The sequence below is a fragment of the Microtus pennsylvanicus genome, chromosome 5 (assembly GCF_037038515.1).
Source record: "Microtus pennsylvanicus isolate mMicPen1 chromosome 5, mMicPen1.hap1, whole genome shotgun sequence".
In the NCBI taxonomy this organism is placed as follows: domain Eukaryota; kingdom Metazoa; phylum Chordata; class Mammalia; order Rodentia; family Cricetidae; genus Microtus; species Microtus pennsylvanicus.
Window position 1 is genome coordinate 55,307,589 of NC_134583.1, and position 25,109 is coordinate 55,332,697.

Here is a 25,109-nt window from a genome sequence, read left to right on the forward strand (position 1 = left end):
TCAAAACGTTTCTTTTTACAAAAAATATTTTCAAAATGAAACTATAAAGTTGTAAGAAATATTCACATTTAGTTCAGTAATGACTTCACTTATTTGTTTATACCAACTTATTATCTACTATGTGAGAAATTATATTTTTTTCTTTTTAAAAAAGAATTGCCGGGTGGTGGCAGCAGCACACGCTTTTAACCCTAGCACTCAGGAGGCAGAAGCAGGCGGGTCTTTGTGAGTTCGAGGCCAGCCAGGTCTACAGAATGAGTTCCAGGACAGGCTCCACTAGCCTTGTCTCGAAAAACCAACCAAACAAACAAAAACAAGATTTTATTTATTGAGAAATCCTGTCTCTAAAAAACAAAACAAAAAGCCAAAAGTTTTATTTATTATGTATACAGTGTTGTGCCTGCATGACAGAAGAGGACACTAGATCTCATTATAGATGGTTGTGAGCCACATGTGGTTGCTGGAAACTGAACTCAGGACCTCTGGAGAGCAGTCAGTGCTTTTAACCTCTGAGCCATCTTTACAGCCCCCAAGAAATTGTATTTTAAGAGACAAGTAATTAAATGATTTTATTTTCTTAGCTTTACTACATTAGACTGGGATATTATTGTATTTCTGTATGCCAATACTGCAAGCTTAAAGGTTAAAAAAATCCTTTTTCCTAAGACATTCTCAACAATTCTAGATGGGAGGCTGGAGAGATGGCTTAGTAGTTAAGGGCAGTATGTGCAATTAAAGAAATCGAATTCAGTTCCTAACACCCACATCAGATAGCTCACAAGCACCCGTAACTCTAGCTTCAGGGGATTAGATACACCCTCTGACCTGAGGGGACCTGGATTAATGTGCACACATGCACACACAAGCACACATAACTTACTGAAAGAAACTTCTAACAAAACTCTAGAAAAATCAAGCACTTCTAACTATAGGGGAACGTGAAATGTCGGTGGGACCTAAGGTTTACCTCTGGATTGCCATATAGTTACACAGAACATGCACATATCTGCATACACGGATACATAAGAAAGAAAATACTTCCTCAAGTGAAAAAGGGGTTGAGAGTGGAAAGTTTTAAGATGTACCAATCTACATTATCACAGAAGTTGAAAGTAAAAGCTGATTAATGGCCAGTCTTGGGAGGCAGAGGTAAGAGAAATGAACTTACATAGTTTGAGGCGGCCCTGGCCTATTATTGAGTTCTAGGCCAGCCTAGGAAAAGAGTATGACCTTAATTCAAGAAAGAAAAGAAAAAAAAAAATGGGGGTGGGGGGATGGTGGTTAACTGAGGCTGGGGAGAGTAAGAAGGAAGAATGGGTAAGGCTGACCAATGGATGAGTAACAGAACAGAAGTTCTGATATGACACCAGGAAGATTGCTAAATAGTTAACAACTATGTACTATATATTTTTTAAAATCTCGATGAAAGTTTTTGAAACGGTTTCAGCATAAAAAAATGATGAATGATAAGGAGGCAATTATATTTGACAGGATTTAAATATTATACAATATAGACATGTGTAAAAAACATTAATTTGTCCAGTCCTTAATGTTCTTAATCTATCAATTAAAACAATTTCCGATAGAATTGAGAAACTATTTACCCAGATCATTTTTTAAGCTGATTTCAGAAGGGGGTTCTGAATCCATGGGCACGTTAATTAACGTATAACACACGTTCTCAGCTGCCGTCATGGTTTCTGGTTATAACCAACCCGACACAAGACAAAAAGGACGAAGGGTGCCAGGAAAATCTACAAAAAATGAACACAGGTATCAATTAGGAAAACAAAACAAGGCAAATTTCGCAAATCAGTCCTGATCTTTATACTGCCTGAAAGTTCTTTCCGTATGGCTTCTGCGGATGTCAATCTACAGGGCTCACCCTCTCTTCCACGAACTCTAGTGAGAACCACACGGTCCTGATCTGCTCCCCGGCCCAGGGTGTGGAAAGCAGTGGAGTCGAGGTCCACACAACAGTGACAACCCGGAGCACCACGTCACAGGGTAGTGATTTCCAACACAACACAGCCTGATCACCGCCCAGGAGGGCAGCCCGCGAGCAAAGACGCTGCGGGTCCCCGGTGGGTGCGCCCCGGCAGCCCCTCCCCGACCTCCGTCCACACACGGCCAGGCCTCGGGCTGCTCAGACCCCGGTCCCACAGTCCCGGGGCCGCGGCCCAGCTCCCTGCCCCCACCGCCTGTCGCTGCGGCCTAGTCAAGAGCCCGGCGTCTCTCCGGCCGGTGGTTCGCCGACACCGCGTGACCCACGCAAAACCACGGCTCGGGGCTCAGGTCGCTACCTGGCTCCGAGGGGCGACGGCCGGGAAGGAACCGCTGGACCGTCGACTACGGCTCCAGCCAGCGGCTGCTGGGACGGCTCCACCAAGTCCTTGGCTGACGTGGAAGGAGGCGGGGAGACGAGGAAGGATGCAGCCACAGATCCTGTACGGCGGCCCAGAGAGGCCAAGCCTTCTCCGTTCTGCGGCTGCGCGCTGGAAGGACGTGCTGTCTTCTTCCTTTTTCAGGAGTCGTTTTTGTCTCAGAGAGAGCAAATATTGTAGTTTTTTTCCTTTGAGTCCCCTGTGATCACTTAACAGTTCCTAGAAACTAAAACTTGTACAAAAGAGAAACAGAAGTCCAGCGGACTCTCTTTTTGCTCTCACTTATAATAAACTGGGAAATTAACTGATTATTTGGCAGATGAGTTTAGATATTAAATTTAATAAAGCAACTAGGTTATAATATGAAGATATACTTGAGGGCTAACACTTCTGGTGATCTGAATCTGACTTTATTCCGCTGTCCTGGAGTTACGTGGATATCAGAAACTGCCTGGCCACTACTACTATCTACTCTTTTTTTTTTTTTTTTTTTTTTTTTTTTTTTTTTTGGTTTTTCGAGACAGGGTTTCTCTGTGGTTTTGGAGCCTGTCCTGGCACTAGCTCTTGTAGACCAGGCTGGTCTCGAACTCACAGAGATCCGCCTGCCTCTGCCTCCCAAGTGCTGGGATTAAAGGCGTGTGCCACCACCGCCCGGCCTACTATCTACTCTTTATTCAGGAACGACCTCTTTCTATCCTCTGAGAGCTCCCAATAGTTTAAAAGGTTTTATGCATCAAGGGAGCTAGCCTCAAAGGATTTTCCTTTGTCTCCAGAGAACGAATTGTTACAGCCACAATTAGATGTATAGATCTTGTTCATTTGTGGTCCCATAGCCCACGCCAATGTCCTAGTCATTATTAATAACAAAATTTTGAAAAAGCACCACAGGGTCTACCCAAATTACCAGAATGGTCTTCAGAAGGTGGCTTTCCGTTTCTAGGCAGTTCTAACTACAGGCGTGTGTGACATGGATACGTCCCGTGTGTACAGGTCTGATAGGACCTGTTCACCTCATTTGGGGATCCAGACTACAAACAGCATCATCTACACAGAATACAGCAATTCTGACATTTCTCTTTTCTGAAACCATTAAATTAAAAAAAAAACATCCCTCAGCACTCAAAATATCCTAGAGACACTGTATGTCTACAGCGCTGTAAGAGTGACCTCTCTGGTGGTATTTTTGATTTTAGATGGTCTCACTTTGAACGCCCAAAATGACCGTCATCTCTATCTACTGTCTCTTGCCTGGGATTACAGGCACTCGGAATCACACCTGGCCTGTGCATTAAAAAAAAAAATTCTCCCCCCACCCCATTTTTTTTCAAGACAGGGCTTCTCTGTGTAGATTTGGAGCCTGTCCTGGAAATCGATCTGTATGTAGACCAGGCTGGTCTCGAACTCACAGAGCTCCACCTACCTCTGTCTCTCAAATGCTGAGATTAAATGTGTGTGCCATCATTGCCTAGCTTAAAACATGTTTTTAACCTAGGTGATTGTGGGATAGAATTATTCCGACAAGCCTTCTGGTCGTCCCCAGTTCCTCTGTATCATGAAGTCGTCTTGCAGGAAACTGACCTGTCTCCTTACTGAGAGTCCACCGGTTTATATACTCTCATTTATGTAATTGCTTCTAGACAACAAATTCAGTTTTGTGTGATCACCAACAGTCAAGATAGAGATCAGTTTTACCAGCGATCCCTCCTGTGGTCCAGCTACTGTCACAGCCATGTACCCACTTTAACCTGACAACTATCTTTCCATTCCAGTGGGTCAATAGAATCATCCAATGGAATCTTTACGATCAGCCTTCTTCTACTCGGCATTATTCTCTGAGAATGACATGCAGTCAAGAATGGTCCTTTTGTGCACTTTTTTTCCAGTTGTTTCGAGACAGGGTTTCTCTATAGCTTTGGAGCCTGTCCTGGAACTAGATCTTGTAGACCAGGAAGGCCTTGAACTCACAGAGATCCACCTGCCTCTGCCTCCCATGCTGGGATTAAAGGCCTGTGCTACCACTGCTGGGCTCTGTGCACTCATTTTTTTTTTTTTTTGGTTTTTCGAGACAGGGTTTCTCTGTGGTTTTGGAGCCTGTCCTGGAACTAGCTCTTGTAGACCAGGTTGGTCTCGAACTCACAGAGATCCGTCTGCCTCTACCTCCCGCTTCACTAATTCTTATATAAATTATTTTGGGAACTTTTACCCCTAACACACAACCTATCATTTTGAATACTCTCCAAATCACAAATTATTTCAGTGTAAAAACTTTGTATGTCAAAATTACATAAGAACACAAGTCAAGGGCAGAAAGGACTAGAGATTTGCTCCAAACTGCCTAACGGTCAACAGTAAGAGCCATTTTTCAGCTTTTTATTTCTGACTGTGCCAGCTCTTCAGAACTGCACGTGAAGATGCTCAGATTCCAGATGACATCATCTGTGTCCGTAGGAAGACTTCCATGGCACTAGGGATCGTCCTGTTCACTTATTCAGCAGACTAAACTGAGTAACTGAGCTCAACAGACTAAACAGACAAGGACATCACAACAAACTCTGTAAGGTCCTTAGAGTGGAAAAACTTTTGTGTGAGGCACACGCATCCGAGTGGAAGGCCAGAGGATCATAAACACGCTGGTCTATCATCCTGATTTACGCTTCCAAGACAGGGTCTCCCTGAAACTGGACATAGACTGGCAGCCAGGAAGCAGCAGCAAGCCTTGTATCCTGTAGTGCTAGTTAGTGGTTGCACAGCATGTCCTTCTAACTTGGTTTTTATATTTCCAAAGTGGGAAGGATTTTTAAAATCCATCTTGAAACTAAAACCACATACATATTGGGAAAAAACAAAAACACAACTTTCAAAAAGCCAACTTATTTGCCAGAGTCCAGTTCCACTGAGTTCAGAACTCAAAGATGAAGGGTGGAGTCAGTGAGGGGAAGGAGATTGAGGCGATCTGAGGGTGAACTGGGATAGCTGCTACTTTATTCAGAGAGGCTACACCGTTTGTACTCTAATACTTGCACAGAGAGAAAGGGGCATGTGAGCTGGGCTGTGCCTTGTGGTGAGGAATTGGTCAAACTAGCTTGACTTTGACACAGGCACCAGTCATGTTAACAGAGGGCCCCAAGTTCTTGCCAGAGACAAGAATGACTCCCTTTTTAGCAAGCAGACAACTTTCTTCAAGCCCTACAGGGAATGGGAGCTTTTGTCTAAATGACTGACCTTGGGAAAAGGACTTTCTTGGGGAGACCAGACACTCCATTATAGACTATTGCAGTTTTTTTTTTTTAAATATGGCTTAGTTTATCAGAATAATTAAAGTTTAAAAAGTAAGCAAAGACGAAGCTCGACAAATATTAGTGTGAACCTGAGCAGACCTTAGGAACTTATAATTCTTTATTATCAAATATGCCTTAGTTATCAAACATGTTATTTATCTAAATTTGCAAGCATCTTGCTGTTAATTTGTGTGGAAACAGGAAGTTATCATGCTACATGGTTTCACAGTGGCAGGGATTTTTCTTTTCCAAAGAATTACTTTGTTTAAAGAGGCTACCATTGTATACATCCTTGTTATGGAATAATCTTTTTTTGTACACTGTGAAGATGTATCTTGGTCAAGATGCCTTTTGATTGCTTTAAAAAGCCAAAAGGCCAGTAGCTGGGCAGGGAGAGGTTAGGTGGGACTTGCAGACAAAGAGTGTAGAGGAAGAAGGTGGGGTCGAAAGCCAAATGCAGAGGAAGCAGATGAACATGCCCTGTTGAAAAGAGGTGCCACCACGAGGTGGAGAGTAAGATATATGGGCTAATTTAAGATGCAAGAGAAAGTAACAAACCTAAGCTATCAGCCAAGTATTTATAACTAGTAATAAAGTGTATGGTTTTTTTGGGAGTTGGCTGGTGGGTCAGAAAAACCCTGCCTACACATCCTTATCCTCCATTGAAGACCATAGAAAAGGCACAATAGTGAGAATCATTAAAAATGAGAGTAAAGGGTGCTGCAGAATTGTGATCCAAAGTCAAAATGCTGGAACCTTGTCAAGCAGCATGGTCACTGTGAGCTCCATACCACCTACTAAAGCTGTCCTTAAAATTAAGGTCAATGGGGGCTGGAGAGATGGCTCAGAGGTTAAGAGCATTGCCTACTCTTCCAAAGGTCCTGAGTTCAATTCCCAGCAACCACGTGGTGGCTCACAACCATCCATAATGGGGTTTGGTGCCCTCTTCTGGCCTGCAGGCATACACACAGACAGAATATTGTATACATAATAAATAAATGTTTAAAAAGAATTAAGGTCAATGTAAAACACTGTCACTTTTTAATCTTTAGTTGACTTTCAGCCAAGTAATAGTTTGTATTTAGGAAACAGATTTTAAAAAATAGCACGATTCTTATTTCTTAACAACAAAACCACTCAGCTAAGTGAGAAGGGGACAGGGGAAGAAATTCATGTTATTAATTTTAGCCTCTCTTAAACTCTACACCAAAAGTCCAAGAAGTTAGGAACTCTGTAGTAGTGTTTAGCATGTGCTTGGTGCAACTCTACAGTAGTTCAGTCACATGGTACTGGCGGTCTGTTCCCAAGCTTAAACAACAGGTGTCCGAGGTTGTGTCCAGTACAGAGACTGACATCATACACACGCACATAACCAGAGATGATGATAAAGCTGCTGGGTTGTGTGTGCGCATTTTGTTCCAAGAAGTTATAGAGGGATCTAAGCTACTGAGTTTTTTGTTGTTGTTGTTTATTGAGACCATTTCTCTGTGTAACAGTCCTAGCTGTCCTGGAACTCACTTTGTAGATCAGGCTGGCCTCGAACTCACAGAGATAAGCCTGCATTTACCTACCAAGTGCTAGGATTAAAGGCGTGAGCCACCAAGACCCACTACAAATTATCTTTTTTAATTTATTTATTTATTAAGGATTTCTGCCTCCTCCCCGCCACCGCCTCCCATTTCCCTCCACCGCCCACCTCTCACCTCTATCCAGGTCTAGTAAGGTGAGCATCCAAACTGCCTAGGCTCCCCCAAAGCCAGTACGTGCAGTAGGATCAAAAACCCACTGCGATTGTTCTTGAGTTCCCATTCTTCCTCATTGTCCGCTATGTTCAGCTAGTCCAAATTTATCCCATGCTTTTTCAGAACAAATTATCTTTAAGATTTATTATGTATGCAGTGTTCTGCCTGCATGTCTCTTCTGCAGGCCTGAAGAGGGCACCAGCTCTCATTACAGATGGTTGTGAGCCACCACGTGGTTGCTGGGAATTGCACTCAAGGACCTCTGGAAGAGCAAGCGTCAGTGCTCTTAAGCTGTTAGCCATCTCTCCAGCTCCCACAAATTCTCTTGACTACAATGGTTCTTCAAAGGGCTTCTCTATGACAGGACTAGGTGACTTACCTGAATCCTAAATCAGCTTCTTGGAGAACTAGGTCTATACTCTGGGTTACTATCCATACAGAAGGCTCTCTTCTCTAGAAAGGGGTGCGACATTTGGAAGTAACTCCTCCAGGCTAATTAAGTAAACATTTTTGTTCTAAAAAGGACTTCCTCTGATTTTACTCTTCATGGCTTAAGATAATGTAGCAGGGAGGTAGTGACTTACACCTTTAATCCCAGCACTTGGGGAGTCAGAGACAGGCAGATCTCTGTGAGTTCGAGCAAGTTCTAGGACAGCTAGAAACTCTGTCTCGATGAAAAAATAAAATAACAACAACAAAAAATAAAAACTGTCTTGCTAACTCCAAGCAGAAGGCTCATGAGGGAACAGAAGATAGTCTCCAGATCATACTAGATTTGAAGTAAAAAGTCTGAGATGAAAACATCTTTTCTGCTACTTCTGTCAAGTTCCTCAGAGCCCAGAGCTGTAACTATTGCAATCTGCTGGCTGGATGGAAACACAGGTTAAGTGTGGATCTATCTCCAGCTCAATACTCTGCTTCTAGTGGAAGTGGTGACGTCTTACTACGTAGACAAAGTCTCAAACACCGTTGGTAGCAGAGCATGGTCCTTAACTCCTGATCCTTCCGCCTTTACCTCAGAAGTGCTGGAATTAAAGCCTGCACCCCTATGCCTGGCTTGGCTTCTCAGTTTCAATCAGAATAATCCCTAGGAATGCATCCTGAAATCTGTATTTTGAGACCATCTGCATGGGTTTGCAATGTAGCTAGTCTACATACTAGCAAATTTGAATGTGTTGGTAAAAGGTATTTTTCTGTATCACACACAAAAAAAAAAAGAAAGAAAAAAAAAGCAAGCCAAAACAAAATAATCTGACAGATAGGACAAATGACCATTATAACAATGTCGATATGTCAATAGTTGAAACTACTTAAAAACAGAAACTTGATACATAGGAGGTGAAACAATTTTATTTCACAGTTGTCTTTAAAACTGCAAAGACACTATTTTCTTCATATAAAAACATTGGGATAGATACCTATACTTTCTAGAAAATGATTATGTAGACCCTTTCAAAGAAAATGCACCCATTATATGGTTTCTGTGAAGCTGCTCGGAGAAAACTCACATCTGGACTGATTCCTAAAACCTCCCACCCCATGCTCTGCAGATGTTGGTTGTGAGCGCAGACTACTGCACCAGCGTATGTCCCTCCGTCCTCATAGCCCTGTATGCTTTATCACTTAGTGCTCCATTGGTTCATCCGCCTTTTCTGCAGGTTCATCAGCAGCCTGTGACGGCTTTAAAGAAGAAATAAAAAGATGTAAGGTGAACATTTAATATACACTCTTAAATCACAAGCATTACAATGTAAAAAAATTAATGAGAAAAGGGGGCTAAAAGATATCAGATACTAGAATTTAGTACAGCATCCTGCTAAAATTTTTGAATAAAGCTTAAAAAAAAATCACAGTTCTTAAAACTTAAAGATCATTCACGATTAATTCTACATTTTATCATTTGTCTTAAGACTTTCTTTCTTTCAAGATTTTCTTATGTTACACTGCTATGCTTAAAACAAAGCCAGCAGCACCTTTTTAAACTTCCGTCTCTTCAACTAACAAACAGAAAAAACACCAACAAACTAGATACATGGAACTCTGGAGCATTCTTCCCAACAGTGCTAATTCTTACTAACAACTTAAATGCAGATTGTACCCTCCCAAACAGCACCAATAGTATATTTGTCAAGCTGAGGAAAACTCAGACTCAAGCTGGAAGAAACTCTACCACCACCCCCTTTTGGGAGGGAGGGTTTCAGTGTGCTGGGATATAGGCATGATCCTATAATCTGTAGGGAAAATTCCGCACCACTTTTTCTAACCCCAGCCGTGACATCTTCCTCCATTCGTACCACATGTGAGCTGTGTGTGCAGTGCAGGCCTGTATCCCTACAAGCTTGGAGGCTGTGGCAGGAAGATAAGTTTGAGGGGGAAAAACTCAAATGCATATTCTTAGGAAAAATTCATAACCCTAGATTCACCATTTTGATTTTCAGTTTTTAAGTCAGTATTTCTTAATGTTTTTTGGTTGCCACTTATGGAGAGCCAACCTAAATGCCCAAAGTTAGCTCCCAATAAGTATTCCCTTCCGGACCTTTCTCAGAAGATCTAGGCTGCCCCGTCTCTCACTTTAATTTAAAGAATTTGGTAAAGTGAGGTTGTATCTGTCAATCCTAAGGTCTAGCCTTAAGAATGACTGGTAACCTTCACTTTAGAGCTTTTGCAAGCTCTGATCCACCACTTTGTTGGAGGGGCCCTCAGAATACACCGAGCCTACTCATTCTAGTCGCCCACAGCCTTCTAGCTGATTCTCTGAGATACCAAGAAAGCAGGTAATAATAAAGTCATCTTAGATGCTCTGCCCCTTCTTTAATCAGACCGCAGCATGTGTGAGACCCCAACTGAAAGCAGCAGTAGAACCATTTAGTTATGCCTTGGTCCATAAGAGAACTCTGAGAAATGTGGTCTAACCCTGAAGATTTTGGGGTCACCTTAAATATGTTACAATAGAAAACCAAACTCTTCTCCCTTTTTGTGTTTATGAGATTACACTTCAATATTTTACTTGACTCCTCGGTTCTTTCTGGTTATTTCAATTATGGGCCTATCAACAAGAAAAGAGCAGGGAACGAACATGGTTGTGATAGGAAGAGCAAAGCCTCATGTTACAATTAGTAACATACCTGTGCTTTTCTCTGTGGTCTTTCTTCAAGACCATCCAGGAAAGGAGACACATCATCATCATCGTAGATTGTAAACTCCAAGTCTTTACCAACAATTCCAATGGAAACATTCTGAGGGTGGAAAGGGACAATTAGTGTATGATAAAAGCTGGGCAATAAAGTAGAAAAATTAAAACAGAATTTAGATTCAAAATTTGAAAAACTGTATGTAGGAGTGAAAAGAGGCAGGGAACCTTCCTTTGTTCAATTACAGACTCAATATTCACTTTCGGTTATCACGAGTAGCCTCCAAGCTCCATGGTCTCTAGAAACAAAGACTTCACCACAGCAGTGGCTCTCAACCTTCCTAAGATTGCGATACTTTAATAAAGTTCCTTAGGTTGTGGTGACCCCCCAACTACAAGATTATTTTGTTGCTACTTTGCAACTAATTTTGCTATTGTGATGAGTCAGAACGTAAATATTTGATATGCAACCAGTGTGAAAGGGTTGTTTGACTCTCCTCAAGGGGGCGGTCATAGCCTACAGGCCACGACCACAGAACTAGATATTAAATAGTAATTATCCAATAACCAACCAATAGCTGTACAATGCTACACATTTAACTGTAGTAAACCCAAGTATACCTCCCCTGCTCTTTTATGTGAATCACACAACTTAGGACCTACACCATCCCACCTCCCCTCTTCCTCCCCCAGTGCTGAGGACTGGCGTCAGGAGCACGTGCTTTATCGCTGAACCACACCTCTAACCCAAATCTCTCATTCTCAGACATTTCCTTAACACTCTATTCTCCTTCAGCTGGAAACCTGGCTTTCTATTTCACTGAGAACACAGAAGCAACTGGAAGACAGACAGGTATCTAGGTTTTTTTTCTTCTCATTACCATGAAAAACACTCCAGTTTTTTTTTGTGACAGCCATCTTTTCATTTCTGTGCTGATAAAAGACATGGATCTGGCCATTTTCCTCACATCTTTCCTATATAACTATTTTATTTTACACCGAATTATTATAACCATACAGTAAATGTGACATAATTTCTTCCATCCTAAAAATATTATCATTATTTAGTTTTTGGTTTTTTTGAGGCAGGGTTTCTCTGTGTAGCTTTGGAGCCTATGCCAAATCACTCTGTAGACCAGGCAGGCCTTGAACTCACAGAGATCCTGGGATAAGTGGCGTGCGTGTGCCACCACTGCCTGGCTGCCATCCTAAAAATCTTAAAACAATGAAAAATATTTACCTCCTCTTCTCCCAGTCAGTACTCCATATTTCTGGGATATTAGTGGAAAAACCCCTATCTCCTCCAAAGAGACATTTCAGTTCCTCTTCTCTAGATTCCATTCCTCTCAGGGCTTTTCTTTCCCAAACAACTAAAACTGCTGGTCAAAACCTTGGGGTACCACTCTGAACACAATGGGCAATTTTCAATTTGCATCTTTCTTGGTTCCTTAGCAGTTCTTCATTTGTCTTCAAGGATGCCTCATTTTCCAGGATTTTGTCTATCTCTGGTTGTCTGTATGAGTTTCTTGCTGATACCTATTAATCTCTCAGTCTCTTAAAAGTCAGCGTGTTTGGCCTAGTCCTCAAAGTCATTATCTAATTGATGTCTTTAGACTCCCAACATTTTAAACTCTAATCTGGACCACTCTACAGAAGTCGGGTGGGCACTGAAAATTGCTTCTTTATCAAATACTGGACAGACAGGCATTCAGAATTTAGATAAACTAACTTACCTCTCTCTGTGACTTCCACCCCTAAACCTGTTCCTTTCACTCTCATATCCACCTCTCCTCTGGTTTATCAGGTCAAACACCTCGAAAGCATCCTATTTCAAACCTAAATGCTAATTCCCCAACACCTTGACACTCTTCCATCACCGTTCCTGAACACACACAATGAGGCCTCCACTTCAGCTCTGACTTTCTGCCTTCTCATTTTCATCCTGTTCACTGACTCCACTCTATGAATACTGGGGAAATTTGGCCTGAAGACTTTTTTGCCACATGTGTTTGCTGGAATAATCTTACTCCAGACACCAGTATGACTCACTTACTTTCTTTAGTTCTTTTCTACAAATTTCACTTTGTTCATGAGGCCATCCTTGATCACTGTTTTAAATTACATTTATTACACTAATGACCAACATTCGATTGCTCATTCTTTCTAGTGTGTTATTATTCTGTCAGCATTTGTCATTATCTATGTATATAGTTTACCTTCCCATCAGACTCTAATGTCAATACCTAGAGAATGCCTGTGTATGGGAAGCGCTCAATATATTTGATAACAACATTAACAATACAGAAAGGGTATGGTGGTGCTGGCTTGTCATCCTAGCATCTCTACGGTGAAAGAGAGCAGGAGGATCAGGAGTTCAAGATCTTCCCTCAGCTACACAGCAGGCTTGAGGCTAGCCTAGGTTATAGGATACTTGGTTTAAAACAAACAAAAGTAACAACAAACTAATGACAAAGATATGACTATCTTCTGAAAATAAAACTGAACATTCATACTTACTGATTTTATTGCTGCATGAACTCTCACCCCAATTTAAAACATGACATTTCAAAACCAGATCCTTTTGTGAATAAAAAGGAAATACAAGCCAAGGCAGCCCAATTAAAATAACTTAGGTACATGCTATTTTATTAGTTGCCATTGAGAATTAAACTGCACTGTTAATACCTACAATAAGAACCATGAGTTACCTTTGTGGTCAGGTCCTGCTCTGCAGGGAGTGTTTCTCTTAAGGCACGCAGACCATGTTTAACCAGCTCATCCAAATTGCCTGTATGCAATACATTAAAAATAATCTAATTTCACTATCAAAAAATGCTTCTTTTAATTATCAAGTCTATAGTCTGAAATTGTGGCTTGAGCGACATACTGCACAGAATAAAATAGCCGCAAATGTAATGTTAGCCATATAACCTAATCTAATATCAACCAATATCGATGATTTGATATCTTTTATTAATAAATATGACACTCTTTCACTAGGTTAAATAAAAGTCCTGGCTCACAAATGCCATTCTAGTTTTGTAAAATGTGTTTTATAGAATGCTGTTTTTTTTTTTTTTGGACACAGGGTTGGAGAATATGAGATCAATATAAAATCATCAATTTCTTACAATGGGCAACCTGCAAATGATATTTCTTAAAACATCATGAAAAGAATAAAATGTGAATGAACTAAAGACATAAACTGAAAATTACAAGATACCACTGAAAGACTTAAGTAGATATAACAAAATCCCACGTCTAAGCATAAAAGACTTGTATAGATGTTGCCTAACTTACTATCCACAGTAAACACAAATGTTAAGTAAAATGTTCATTCAACACAAGAATCTTGCCTACCAAATGTTATAGCTTAGCAATATGTGATTGTGTGGCTGGCTGAGACCATGCTGCCTGCCTCCCTGCATCATGATAGAGGATCCTACCAAATGTGGATAACCCAAAACTCTAATTCAGGAGTTCATTTCCTACTGAGTGCATGTTGGTTTTGTACATCATAAATTCACAATACCCTGAGCTGAGGCATCATAAATCAGCGTCATCTGTACTACAGTAGCCGAGTAATACTCAAATGCTCTGCGGATTTGGATAGAAACACACACAGCTGCTGTGACATTCACAAGGGTGGGAGCACGAGGAAGCCTGTAGATACCCAGCTTGTCTTTTCCTTCTGTGACCATCCAAGTCTTAGTCAAGGTATGACTACATGCGAAGTGCTTAGCCCTTGAAATTTCCCAAGAAGCAGGTGATCTTGCGAATGTCCAGTTGAATTGTAATTCCTATATTCACTAAGCCTCAAGTATTTCCTTCAAAGAATACTATACTGCCACAGGAACTCTTATAAGACAACCAAGAGAAATCTTTAAAGTCTGGATATTAACTCTTCTTCTAATGCAAAGCAAACACCTGAAAACCAGCTCATCGTCTTACACCCCTCACCCTCTCTTCCACAGCTATATTGCCTTTACTTCTTTATGGGCCACTTAAAGCACAAATTCTATGTGGCCTAAAGTAGAAACAGAAGTACAGACCAGAGGCTGTAAACAGAACTTGCCAACAGCAACTAGTATAATGGTTTCCAGCTCTGACCAAATGCATCAAGAATTCTCAAGGTTGGACACACACACTGTTTCTTAGTGTTTTCAAGACAGGGTTTTTCGGTGTAGCCCTGGCTGTCCTGGAAGTCACTTTGTAAATCAGGCTGGCCTCACACTCAGAGATTCACCTGCCTCTGCTTCCTGAGTGCTATGAATAAAGGCGTGCACACCTGGCTTGACACATTTATGTTTTGGTAAAGTTCTCTTAGTAGCTCAGAAGTACAAGTTAGTATGTGTTACATCAACAACAGATACTTTATGAACTTAGGATTATTAAAAACTAAAGTCTAATAGTTTTTCTCATTTATGATCGATTTACTAACTATATAAAGGCAAAACAAAATAAAGTGAGCCAAACTACACTTACACTCCATAAATTCAGACATATGTCTCTCCAGGTAAGTACGAGCTGATTGAGAACGGGCTCCAATAGACATGGCTCTGCAGTCAAAATAGTTGGCGGATGGACAAGTTTGGAAAATGTGAGGGCCCATATCCTATGAACAAAAAAACATGCTATGTAATTCTTGCCTTCGGCTGACCTAATAAGTGCAAAGTTTCTAGGCTTTAAACGTTGTTAGGATTTAACTGTGGTAACTGATGGTTAATCACTGTTAATCTGACTAGATTTAAATCACCTAGGAGACGCACCTCTAAGTGTGTCTATGAGGGCATTTCTACAAAGTTTTTTGTTGTTTTCTCAAGACGAGGTTTTTCTATGTAGTCCTGGCTGTCCTGGAACTCACTCTGTAGATCAGATGAACCTCAAACTCAAGAGATTTGACAGCCTCTGCCTCCCAAGGGCCAAGATTAAGGGTGTGCACCACCACGCCCAGCACCAGACAGGTTTCAATGAAAAAGAAAACTCACTCTGACAGTGACTAGTACCATCTCATGGGCTTTGTCCTGGACCTAAGTACAGGAGAAATAAGCTGAACACCAGCACTCATTTCTTCCAGCATTCTAAGTGGAATGCAGCCCGATAGTCTACCTCAAGTTCCTACCATGATGAACTTTGTCTCTCCTTAGGTTATTTATGTCAGTTATTTTCTCACAGAAACAGGAAAGTAACTAATACAAGAACAACACTCTATGAACTTACATCATAACCAGCAATAAGCAGTCCGACACCATATGGTCTCCGGCCATATCGCTGTGTTGGGATCTGGGTCTCTGAAACTAGTTAAGGAGCCTGTTTCAACAAGGAACAAATTAAAGACTTCCAGTTTCTTTTTTTAGTTTTTCTTTTCTTCAAAACAGGGTCTCATTATATAACCCTGACTGTTCTGGAATTCTCTCTATAGATCAGGCTGGGCTCAAACTCACAGAGATCTCCTTGTCTCTGCCTCCCAAGTATGTGCGCCACCACTGCCCAGGCTCTTTCTAGCCTCTTAATTGTTCCATAATCTTCTAGAAGTAATAGAAAGGCATTCCTTTGGCCTAATACCATACAAAGTTTGAATTCCACCAAAGTCAAGCATGAATACTAACAGAATGATCTCTTCCTATATGGGGATTTGTTTTGGATATGAAGGTCCAGAACTCTGGGGGATAACTAGAACCATTCAGAAACTTTCCTCTCTAAGACTGACGATTGAACAGTTTCCTTAAATTGGGCTTTTGTGTCTGGGAAACATCAACTGTTTATCACGGCTAGTAAAAAAGTGATCCGAAACCTTTACAATCTGATTTACAGTTTATACTACCACATTCCAAATAATTAAGACAAACTTTGTACCCAAACCCTTTACAGTTTACATTTATAAATGCCAACATAAAGGATACTGCTTCCAATTAGAGACACAAGGCGAGACACAGGAAGTGGTCTGTCAAATACAAATCTGGAATCCAAACACTCCTGGCGCATAAAATTACTAAAAAGGAAAACAAAAATTAATTAGTTCATATTTCAAAAAATAAATACAATCTAAACATTAAAAGCAGTTTGATTCCATTTTGCTTGACTGCAAACATTTTCATGGAGTATATCCATAAAAATCAGAAGGATAAGATATGGCCAAAATGGTTCCTCTCCCTCTCTCTCTGTGTTTGTGTGTGCATGTTCAACTCTGGAGCCAAATGAAGATTTAAAAAAAAAAATAACCAAGTTAGGCAAGGCATTTGGAATCAAGCTTTTAGAAAACGAAGGCAAGAATTCTGAAACTAGTTTCATAATACAAAATGCTTAATACGTTAAGAACTAAATAAACGACTGCACTGTTCCTCCGTACAAAATCTTGGACTCCAGAGTTCCTACAACTACAGAGGCTGAGCTAAGAAAGCACCCTCTTTCTCCTTGTTCTTTCCACTGTCAACAACCCTATGCCTTAACTTTAGGCTTCAAATCAGAAAAAAGAGGAAAAACTTTGCAGACAGTTAAGTGCCACTCTAGAGACACAAGCCATCCCACGGCTGAATCTCACTGGTAATTCTGACAAGATCCAAGCTAGGTAAATATCAAGAAAAAAGCTCGTGACTATAAAAGAGGAGCTGTGCTCCTTTCTCTCCACACTGGTTTCCTAGTATATGCAGGTCACAGCTGATGACCAAATTTTCTCTGGGGTGTTTTTTGTATGTGGAAGTCAAACCCAGGCCTCAAAGGAGATAGGCAAGTCTCCTGATCTCCTGGTATTAGTATTCAGGCATCTGTACTGGCCTGCCCTTGGGGTCCTAATCAGATACTTCCTCAGCTGCAGCCATCACTAGCACCTCCTCTGCACATTCACTTGTGCTCCCTTTTAAAAGAGTCCCACCCACCTTCCATCTATCTTTCTTTCTCTTTCTGTCTCTGGCTCTCTTCTTTACTGCTGCCTCTGTCCCTGGAGGCTGGTCTTCCCCCCTCTTTTTCCATTCTCCTACCCCCAATAAAAAACCCCTTCACGTGAGCTCTCTCGCATGGGGTCTTTCTCATTCTGCTTTTTAAAAAATTGCAACACCTGGCCCTCATTAAACGCCGACCATATGTAAATATTAAGCTGTTTAGTATTTTAAAGTCAATTTCCTAAGGCTTGCTAAAATTAAACTACTTAACATGGCAAGGACTAATTACATGTGGGCCTAAGGACTTGGAAAGCAGCTAACTAAAATGTATTTTAAACAAAAGACAACACCAACCCACTCACATCTTAGTACTAAGGCTCTCACACTAACTGAATGATGGCCTGGTGGTACTTTAGATCTGAGTTAGCAGCACCTTGAGCACACGCCAGACTTCGTATTCTGAGAGCAGAAGCACGAGCAGCACCACTCTACTTCTGACCTAGAGACTGGCTAAATAACCTGAAAATTAACCCATGGCAATCTGGCCCTTCCTCTAACATTCTCTCTTAATCAAACCATGACGAACTGAAGAGATTGCTTTGGCCGCTTTCACTCCCAGTCCTCTCCCGCAGTGTTAAGTGTTTTACACGTTTGGGAAAGATTATGTAAGCAACTAGCCCAATGTCAGATACTAAGTTATGAGGTGAGAATTCAATTAGTATGACCTCAAAGTCCTACCACTTCATTTATGTGCTATTTCTAAACAAGAAATATCCATCTCCTCGGGTTAGTCAAAGAAATTTGCCTATTACTCTCTATTTTGCACCTTCTGTTATAAATAAAATAGGTTTATGTTCCCTGAAGACAAGATCTATAATTGAGTCACCTTTCTATACCCATATTATATACTACTGAGCTTTGTGAAAACAAATGTATAATAACTACTGACATAGCGAAGAAAACTAGAACGGTCAGGTCATCCTGGAACAGAGGAGTGCCCAGCTCTTAGGCATACAGGGCCTGAAACAGTACACATGCCAATAACTATCTCATTCAGGGACTTTTCAAAAGCATTAGGATGTTTAAGAACGCTATAAGAATAAGGAAACAGGAACACTTAGTAACGCACTCAAATATTATAAATTATAATATATTAGGGGCTGTAGAGATAGCTTAGTTTCTCTTTCAGAGGACGCAGATTCGATTCCAGTATCCACATGGCAGCTCACAACCTTCTGTAACTCTAATACCAGGGAAATCTAATGTACTCTTCTGGCTTCTGAGGGAACTGGGCACACACCAGTACATGCAAACATACACGCAGACAAAGCACCCATAAAGGTAAAATAAGTAATTAAAATTATAATATTTTGGGAAACAACTTCCTAAACTATGTTAGTAGGGTATTTTCTAGAAAAACGAACCATTATGAATCAAAGGGATACTTAATTTTTCATTGCCATACATACCATAACAGTCGAGCATCAGCAGTCAGACCAGCAATCGAGATACCAATATGGTTATCAACATGGAGAATTTTCTTCTGGTGAGCTGCAAGTTCTGACTGTGCCCTCTAAATAGAGACAGAGTACGACAGATATTTTAGTTTACAGCTTCATTATTTACCAGTGAGGCTTACATTAATGGTTCTGTCTCCCGAAGAAGAAAGACGGGATTATCATTTCACTCACCTTCAACGCAACCAACACTGCATGTGTTTTTGACTTTAGACCAACTGTGGCAGAACCCTGTTTAACAGCTTCCATTGCATATTCAATCTGATGAATCCTGCCCTAAAGACAAAAAGAAAAGCACATCTTAATGCCATCTTAGAAGATGCTTTTACAAATTCAAAGTTAAAAGTTTCCAGATCTCAGATGAGCATAATTAAATTTCATTTTTAAAACCAATTAATCATTTTTCTTTTCTTTTCTTTCTTTTTTTTTTTTTGAGACAGGGTTTCTCCGCGTAATGTCCCTGGTTGTCCTGGAACTTCCTCTATAGACCAGGCTGGCCTTGAGCTCAGATCTGCCTGTCTCCGCCTCCAGAGTGACACGATTAAAGGTGTGTGTCCCATCACCCGGCTAACTAATTTTAATTCTAACTTTACGTTCACAGCCTATAATTTCACAAGTTTTGTTTCTCTGTCTTTTAAAGGCAAGGTGCTCAAACTGGCCTTCATCTCCATGATCTTCAGCATCCTGACCAATAAGGATTAAGATAAGCAGCACCAAGCCCAGTTTACACTCTCACAAGCTTCTGAACCTATTCCAGCCGGGAAAGGCCACTTCATAGATGTGGCACAAAACATTTTACCTGAGGGCTCCAAACGGTGACATCATTGTCATACTGGTTGCGAAACTGAAAGTGGAAGAAAGATTACTATGAGAACATTATAACCCTCAAATTTTAACATTCAGATGTGTCCTTGCATGTGTTTCTGTTCAACTGTTAAAGCCTTTTTGCTAGGGCAACTTTCGTGAGACAGCACTCAGTTTGTAGGTCAATTCTACCTTAACCATGAGATGCTGGGATGAGAGGACCGGGGTCTTCCTAACTTTCTATTCTGCTCCTGTCCACAGCACTCCCCCTGGGCAGTCAAGTGCTAAAGTACATACACACTTATTTTCTTTCTCTTTGCTTAAACCATTCTCTTATACTGGGCTCTAATAATTTGCCAAAGACGTTTAATTGACTCAAACGTCTAAGTTTCATTTTTTTCCTCCAAACTCTCAGTATATCTACCTGTTTTTGAGACAAGTTCTCATGCACCCCAGTTTGGCTTTCATTTGCCGTGTACCTGGGAGGATGACCTTGGGGCCCTCCCTTAACCCAGCAAGCGCCCAACTCTGTACTTTTTTTATTTGTAGAGGGTCTCTACACTCTGGCTGTCCTAGAATTCATTACACAGGCCAGAGGCCAGCCTCAAACTCACAGATATCTGCCCGCGTCTGCCTCCTTGAGTGCTGAGATTAAATGCGTGCGCCAACACACCGGGCTTTCTATACATCTCTTTTATCTTTACAGTATGATTAAAGTTATGTCTGGTTTAACTTTGTGCTCTCTCTTTGCACCTTGTCACCGAATGAATTAAGATATACACAAAACCTCAGTAAAGAGGTGGGCACAAACAGTTACAGGGGCAGAACCCCGAGAGTTATAATGTCATTACTAAAGCCAGTGTCTGGGCACTTGGGAGAATACTGGTAAGAGTGAGAAAGAAACGAGTTCTTATGGCAGATTCGACTGAAGCAGTCCAGGCCTCTTACGTTGTAAGCCTTAATTCCATCACTTCCTCTCTCATCTATAACTAGGTGACCAAACTGTCTGAATGGAGTCGTTTCCCATAACACTCAAAGGAGTCGGATAAAGCCAAATGGACCCACGAGGAAGATGGGCATGTTCTAAGGACCTGATTCAGGTCCGCGCTAGTGTTACTTAGAGGCTAAGGGCACCCCCTATCCTCTCGTTCCAATGCAGTCATGAGGGACCACAGGAATCAGCCACTGAAGTAAACTGAGGGGCGAGGGTGTCTAGCTGGCCGAGGAAGAAGCGCCTGGACCCCGTGTGAAGTGGAGAAGCCGCGAGAAAGGTCGCCCCGGCTACCGAGCTCTCCTCGCCGGCCAGGCCGCAGATGCTGAATCACTGCCGGAGCCCGTCCGTGAGCCAAGCTCCCTCTCCCACCGCCCCGCGCCTCGCCGCATGGAACAGAGGCCGATCCCCGACCCTGTGGGCGGACCTCAGCCCCAAACCCTCTGAGGACCCGGGGCTCAACACACCATAGCTCCGGCGCAGCGACAATCACACTCAGCAGCCGACCCAGGAGCACGGACCCAACTCTGGTTCGGTGATCGTCAGAGACGCCTGCGAAGTTTTGACGGCAGCGGCGCAGGAAGTAGAGTCTATCCCAGAGCCACGGATCGGCGTTTAACGCTTCCCCGCCCTCTAGCTCTGGGTGGGCGGGGCCTTGGTGGGCGGGGTCTGGGAGGGCGGAGGAACTGGGATTGGCGGGAAACCCTGGGGCGGGACTGCCTGTGCGCGGAAGGAGCCGGGGCGTGGCCACACGGCGTGCACTGACTTTCCTTGCTCGTTTCCCGGTAGACTGCAGATTCCCGCCAACTCTCCAACTGCCAGGCTGTACACCACAACCCAGCTCGGGATGACGCAGCCGTTCTGCTTATCATCTGGGGAGCTGCCTGGCTGAAAGAGGCTGCAGAACCGTAGTGTGTGTGTGTGTGTGTGTGTGTGTGTGTGTGTGCACTGTATGTGTTTGTGTTCATATGTCTGGCCTTGAAAGAGGCTGCAGAACCGTAGGGTGTGTGTGTGTGTGTGTGTGTGTGTGTGTGTGTGTGCTGTTGTGTTAGTGTTCATATTTCTGGCCTCGAAAGAGGCTGCCGAACCTGTGTATGTGTGTGCGGTATGTGTTTGTGTTCATATTTCTGGCCTCGATGGCGAGCCCATCCTTCAGGGTTCCCTGGTCGTTTCGCTCATTTTATGATCATTACTCTCTAGTATCGGACTTTGAACGTCATCAGGGTTCTGTTCTGCTATTTGATGATTCGCTGTCCACAACTACATGCCATGCCTGGTAGATTGGCCACTAGGGGGAAGGTGCGAGTTTTCTTAGGAATTTTTAAAGAGCGTCTTTTGATTTGTCCTCAAATGAAATGGAGACAGCTCTGTGTTCGCTGCCTACCTGACATCTACAGACTGCTAATTCTGTTGAAGAAGGATAAGTACGGAGATTCGGTTGAGGGTCCTTAAAATATGAACTTTGAAAGCAGAGCAAGACATCACTTAAATGTTAACGTTCAGAGCAATTAGTATCACATTCTAAATATTTTCATGAATATATGTATAATATATATTTGCTTTTACGTTTATCTATTTATTTTATGTGTGTGTTTATGTCCCTGTGTACATTTATGTGAAAGTCAGAAGATAACTTGAAAGAGTTGGTTCTCTCCTTGCACCATGTGGATTCTGGGGAGCTGAACTAAGGGTTGGCAACTTGGCAGCAAGTGCCCTGAACCATTGTGCTGGTTCCTGTTTCCTGGGTTTTGTTTTGTTTGTTTTCCTTTTTTGTCTTTTCTTTCTCTCTTTCTCAGTTTTTACCCTCCACCCAATGCTCTCAACAGTTTATGAGATTTGTTTGTTCTCTAAATTGATCAACACTGGCTCTTGTTATTTTGTAATTATTTATTTTATGTGCATTGCCTGTATGTATGTCTGTGTGAGGGTGTTAGATCCCCTGCAACTGTTACAGATAACTGAGCTGCCATGTGGTGCTGGGAATTGAACCTGGGTCCTCTGCAAGAGCAGCCAGTACTCTTAACCACTGAGCTGTCTCTCCAGCCCAGGCTCTTGTTATTTTTAAGAAGTATTTCTAACTTTAAATTGATAGATAAAGTTGTTTTATTGCCCCGAAGTAGCACAGTGCCTAGCACATACTAAGTGCTTAATTTGTATTGCTGAATGAATAATAAATTTTGAATAAATGGGCAAGTTAAATACTCATTTAAGAATAACTGTGGAACTGGGAGAGATGGGTTCAGCATTTACCTTGTAGAGGGCTTGGATTCAGTTCCCAGCACGCATTTGGTTCAGCTTACAATCATCTGTAAGTCTAGTTTCAGGAAATCTGACTTCCTCCTCTGGCTTCTATGACACTTGCACCTGTATGGTGTTCTTACATATATGCAGGTAGAATACACATACACATAAAAATAATTTTTTAAAAAAGTATCCAGATTAGCTCATCTACCCTTAAGGGAGATTTTTAAAAATATTTTAAAAATCTTCACAATGGGGCTGGAGAGATGGCTCTGTGGTTAAGAGCATTGCCTGCTCTTCCAAAGGTCCTGAGTTCAATTCCCAGCAACCACATGGTGGCTCACAACCATCTGTAAAGAGGTCTGGCGCCCTCTTCTGGCCTTCAGGCATACAGACAGAATATTGTATACATAATAAATAAATATTTTTTAAAAACTGCCTCTGTTTAAAAAAAATCTTCACAATGCTTGTCTATAATTGTGTGCTTCACACAAATAAACAATTTTTAAATAAATAAGATCATATTAAACTGGCTCATACTAATACCCTTAAAAAGTTTTAGTCAACTTATTATGCCTGTAAGAAACGACTGTATTATTCTTAGTAGTTGGAGGTCTAGTATATGGGAATATAATAACTCCTTATTGGTGCTCTACTAGTTTTTTCTCATGTTTTGCTGTTATGAAAGTAGTACAGTGACTGTTCTTCTACATGAATACCTTTTGTGTACTTGATGAGTTTATAAAGCTCGTGAGGCCAAGGGAAGAAGACACATTTACAGCTATAATAAATGTATGTTAATTATAAGGTTTGTCATCAATTTCTGCTCTGTGATGCCCGACAGGCCACTTTGTATATACCTTTCCCAGCACTGGATATTGTTATTCCTTTTCTGTTGTCAAGTTGCTGAGCAGACAAAGCTAATGGCCTCTATGTTAATTCTAACTGTTCTTAATAAAAACCCAGGGTCAGATATTGGGTGAAAGCTAAGAGATCAGAGAAGCAGAGTGGCCAGCCACTAAAAGACATTTTACCTCTATTGAATCCTCAGACTGAAGGGGTGATTGATCCTGTCCTCAGACGGTGTCTCCAGACTGCCCCGAGCTCCTGTCTTCTCCTGCCTTATATTCCTCTCTTCATCCAGCCATATCACTCCTGTCTCCACCTCCCTAGTGCTGAGATTAAAGGCGGGGGATCCCAGGTGCTTGGGTTAAAAGTGTGAGCCACTTCCCCGTGGCTGTTTCTCTTTGAGACTAGATTAATCTAGTGTAGCCCAGGGTGGCCTCAAACTCACAGAGATCCACCCGCCTCTACTCCAGAGTGCTGGGATTAAAGGTGTGTGCTACCACTGCCTGACTTTTATGGCTAGCTAGTGATTTAGCTCTGCACTCTGATCTTCAGGTAAGCTTTATCTGTTAGATCACAAAATATCACTACACCACTAATATGAGTTTGTCTTTTATTTGCTAATGAAAATCTTTTCATATGTGTCTTTCTTTAATGATTTGCCTCTCATTTTGTTTGCATTGTTTTCTCATTAGCTTGTAGTCATGGTAATGTCATTGTGTTCCTACTAAAGAAAGATCTTTCTGGACACAACCAAAAGAAAAACCTTCTGACACTAGCTCACATAAAAGCTGGTGTGTGTTTGTGTGTGTGTGTGTGTGTGTGTCTGTTTGTTATAAATGTGTAATAGAAAACCATATAACCATTCAAAGATAGGGATTTATTTATTTTTATTTTATTTTATTTGTAGCCCTGGCTGTCCTGGAACTCCCTCTGTAGACCAGACCAGCCTTTACCCGCTGAGCGCTAGGATTAAAGGCAAGCACCACCACTGTCCAGCAAGAGTAACTTTTAAATAAGAGCAAAGTTGAATTTTCTTCCCTGCGGACTTGCTAATTTCCATAATCATATGTTAGCAGTTGTAACTCTCCGCTGGAGAACTGAGACGGAGCTGGTGCTACATACAAGTGAGTTTGTACCTTCGGGGAAAACAAACCCAGTGTGGACTTGACTCTTCCGTGCTTTCAAATAAAATATGTTATGAATCTCGTGACATTTTTGGTCTATCAGGTTTTTAAAAAAAGCCAACAAATCAGCTAAAGTCAACTAGTCAGTTACCTGCAATCAGTAATAACACA

The 25,109-nt window shown here is 41.6% G+C and overlaps 2 protein-coding genes across 2 annotated transcripts in view; both read right to left on the reverse strand.

The window, feature by feature from the left end:
• Positions 1-2,418, reverse strand: part of Copb1 (coat protein complex I subunit beta 1) — a 41,455-nt gene extending 39,037 nt beyond the window's left edge. The window contains exons 1-2 of the mRNA XM_075971951.1: positions 2,304-2,418; positions 1,605-1,754 (exon numbers count right to left, since the gene is read on the reverse strand). Of these exons, the coding sequence (XP_075828066.1) occupies positions 1,605-1,695 (91 nt within the window). The 5' untranslated portion in view covers positions 1,696-1,754; positions 2,304-2,418. The remainder of the gene's footprint in view (positions 1-1,604; positions 1,755-2,303) is intronic.
• Positions 2,419-8,737: 6,319 nt separating this feature from the next.
• Psma1 (proteasome 20S subunit alpha 1) lies at positions 8,738-21,330 on the reverse strand. Its single transcript, XM_075971952.1, has 10 exons — positions 21,192-21,330; positions 19,729-19,773; positions 19,104-19,205; positions 18,882-18,985; positions 16,438-16,526; positions 15,755-15,825; positions 15,020-15,149; positions 13,243-13,322; positions 10,530-10,640; positions 8,738-9,084 (listed from the first exon to the last, which is right to left on the reverse strand). Exons 1-10 carry the CDS (start codon positions 21,192-21,194, stop codon positions 9,028-9,030), a joined length of 792 nt encoding a protein of 263 aa, XP_075828067.1. The 5' UTR covers positions 21,195-21,330; the 3' UTR covers positions 8,738-9,027.
• Positions 21,331-25,109: the final 3,779 nt, after the last annotated feature.